The sequence below is a fragment of the Triticum urartu genome, chromosome 7A (assembly GCF_056163025.1).
Source record: "Triticum urartu cultivar PI428250 chromosome 7A, HENAU_Tu73, whole genome shotgun sequence".
Taxonomy (NCBI): domain Eukaryota; kingdom Viridiplantae; phylum Streptophyta; class Magnoliopsida; order Poales; family Poaceae; genus Triticum; species Triticum urartu.
In genome coordinates, this window is record NC_141879.1 from 592,004,219 (window position 1) to 592,006,669 (window position 2,451).

Below are 2,451 nucleotides of genomic sequence, written 5' to 3' on the forward strand. Positions count from 1 at the left end.
GTCTCAACTACTTATGAGTGTGGAAGAATTTTCCGACATCATTGTTCTGTTTCACATTAACATGTTCTACTCTCAGAAAATTTTTGAATCCAGGTCCACCTTTTTGAGGAGAAGCCTTGCATGCGCATTGTTCATAGATAATTTTGCACTAAATTTTGTCCTAGGCATTGACGATTTTGTCTTGGGAACAAACTCATTATGTCTTGATCCAGTCTGTGAATTATCTCATAAGTAACAACTACTAATTTTGATACCACCACTTCGACTCAATTCATGCCTATTTCTGCAAACCTTAAAGGTAAATGAGAAGGCTAAATAGTTGCAACACGTGAAACCAGATACTCAATAAAATCTCAAGATCATTAGAAAAAGCTTTGTTGGTACTGACCGGTTTTAGCGGCACAAAAATCAAAAGACAAATAAAAGGCAAAATCGTCAAAAGTATATGGATCAAGTGGCTCCGAGCCGGCACGTACATATATTTGTGTTAGCTAATAAATATATATAAAGGTAAGTGGTCAACCTAGGAAGAAAACTAAAGGACGATCTCCTGGCGTGGATTCGGAAATCGACATACCGAGAAAAGAAATCATGTCGCGCAAAATAGAAGGAAAGTGCCTCTTGCGGTCTTGTTATCTCTTCAACCGTGGAGTCATGGGTCAGGCGGCGCATGTGTTGGCCTTGTCGACTCCCGTGGCGGTGACCTTGACGTGGGAGCACACAGCCATGGTCTTGTTGTTTTTGCCGGAGTACTCGATCTTGACGTCGGACATTGTGACGCCTTCGCAGGGCTTCTTCTCGGAGCAGAGCAGGCTGACGGCCTCGGGGGTGGAGGAGGTGCCGGTGATGTTTTTGAACGAAACGTCCTTGACGGTGACCCTGTTGGCGTCGCCCTTGGAGGTGCAAAGTTTGTTGGGGCAGTACTTCTGGTCGATGATAATGGGGTAGCCCGAGTCCTCCATCTTGACGTTCTCGTAGGTGATCTTCGATGCTACGAGGGGCGACTTGGCGTCCTCGTACGACTTGATGCGGAGGCCGTTGCTGGAGCCCTTGAGCACGCAGTTCTTGACGGTGATGTCGGTCACGTCCTTCTCGTCCTTGTACCTCCCGAGGCTGCCAATGCTGATGCCGTGGCCTGGGCCGCAGGTCACGCCGCTGATGTTGACTTTTGTGGTGCCGGGGCCCATGGAGATGCAGTCGTCGCCAACGCCTATGGTGGTGTCGATGATGCTGACATTGGACGAGTCGCCCATGTGGATGCCGTCGGTGTTGGGGCTGTCCCCGGGCGCGGTCACCTTCACGTCCTTGACGGTCACGCCCTTGCACTGGAAGATGTTCATGTGGAAGAACTTGGAATTGATGATAGAGATGCCTTCGATGAGCGCGTCGTCGCAGAAGTCCAGCACCAGCGACTGCATGCATACATTTACGTACGTAAGAATATAACAGCATTTCTTCAATAATAGTAAAAGAAATATAGGCACGTATATATAATTTATTACTATATAATGTTATGCACGCGTACGTACGTTTGGCAATATCTTGCAGTTGTAGTTCTTTTGGCAGCTGTTTTTGGTCCAGACAGCCTTGCCCTGACCGTCGATGTTGCCTTTGCCAGTGATGGAGAGCTTCTTCACGCGCATGATCTCGATCCAGTTAGACTTGAACTTGGCCAGGTCGTTGGAAGCTAGCAGGTTGCCTTCCAGCTTGATGGTGAGTCCGTCGCCCTTGCACGGCCCCGTGAAATTCAGAGCTCCAGTCAGGAAATCACCCTTGGGGATGATGATGGTCGGGTTCCCGGTGCTACCGCATGCCGAAGCCCATGCCTCCTCCACCGCCTGCATGCAATTGCAATGCACTCCACCACATGATCCATCGATCCATCATCATTCTTATATTCTCTCTCCTTCAGCACGTACGTACCTCGGTGCAGTCCGTTGTGCCGTCGGGCTTGGCGCCGAGCTTGGTGATGTCGTACTCCCCGCCCGGACCAGATGCCGCCGGACCAAACGCCGCCGGACCATCTGCGCTCTCCTTCTTCTTCTCCTTGCCTTTGGCGGCATATGCCACGCTCACCACCGCCAGGAGCAACAAGGCTCTCATCGCAACGTTCCTCAACGCCATTTTGGCTGTGGAATCCTTCTCGATCCTTGATCCTTTTCAGGCCAGGAGCTTCAGAGCCCAACCTTAAATACACATCGGTTCAGGGGGGACAAGTGTTCGGTTTAATTATTCGCTATGCTCATGGCATGCATGCTCATTTGCTATTTTTAGGTTGTGGTTGCCGTACCGGTTTGCTGTCCACTGGTTATTTTTGGATCACCTTTACTACTTCGATTCCATGTTGCTTGTGTGTGAAAATTTAAGGCGAGCTCCATCTCGTACATGGAATACAACACCTCCCCAACATTTCATCCCAAATAAGGTGTCGTAGGCATGGGAAAATGAAAA

At 49.4% G+C, this 2,451-nt stretch overlaps 1 protein-coding gene across 1 annotated transcript; it reads right to left on the reverse strand.

The window, feature by feature from the left end:
• Positions 1–342: 342 nt before the first annotated feature.
• Positions 343–2,172, reverse strand: LOC125525148 (exopolygalacturonase-like). Its single transcript, XM_048690167.2, has 3 exons — positions 1,924–2,172; positions 1,530–1,838; positions 343–1,412 (listed from the first exon to the last, which is right to left on the reverse strand). The coding sequence occupies exons 1-3, from the start codon at positions 2,122–2,124 to the stop codon at positions 660–662; spliced, it is 1,263 nt and encodes a 420-aa protein (XP_048546124.2). The 5' UTR covers positions 2,125–2,172; the 3' UTR covers positions 343–659.
• Between the last annotated feature and the right edge of the window lie 279 nt (positions 2,173–2,451).

Excerpts from the sequence above, each read along its gene's own strand:
- LOC125525148 (XM_048690167.2), bottom strand. The coding sequence starts at position 2,124 with ATGGCGTTGAGGAACGTTGCGATGAGAGCCTTGTTGCTCCTGGCGGTG. Across the intron at positions 1,839-1,923 it reads GCACAACGGACTGCACCGAG|GCGGTGGAGGAGGCATGGGC; the intron begins GTACGTACGTGC and ends AATTGCATGCAG. Across the intron at positions 1,413-1,529 it reads ACTGCAAGATATTGCCAAAC|TCGCTGGTGCTGGACTTCTG; the intron begins GTACGTACGCGT and ends GTATGCATGCAG.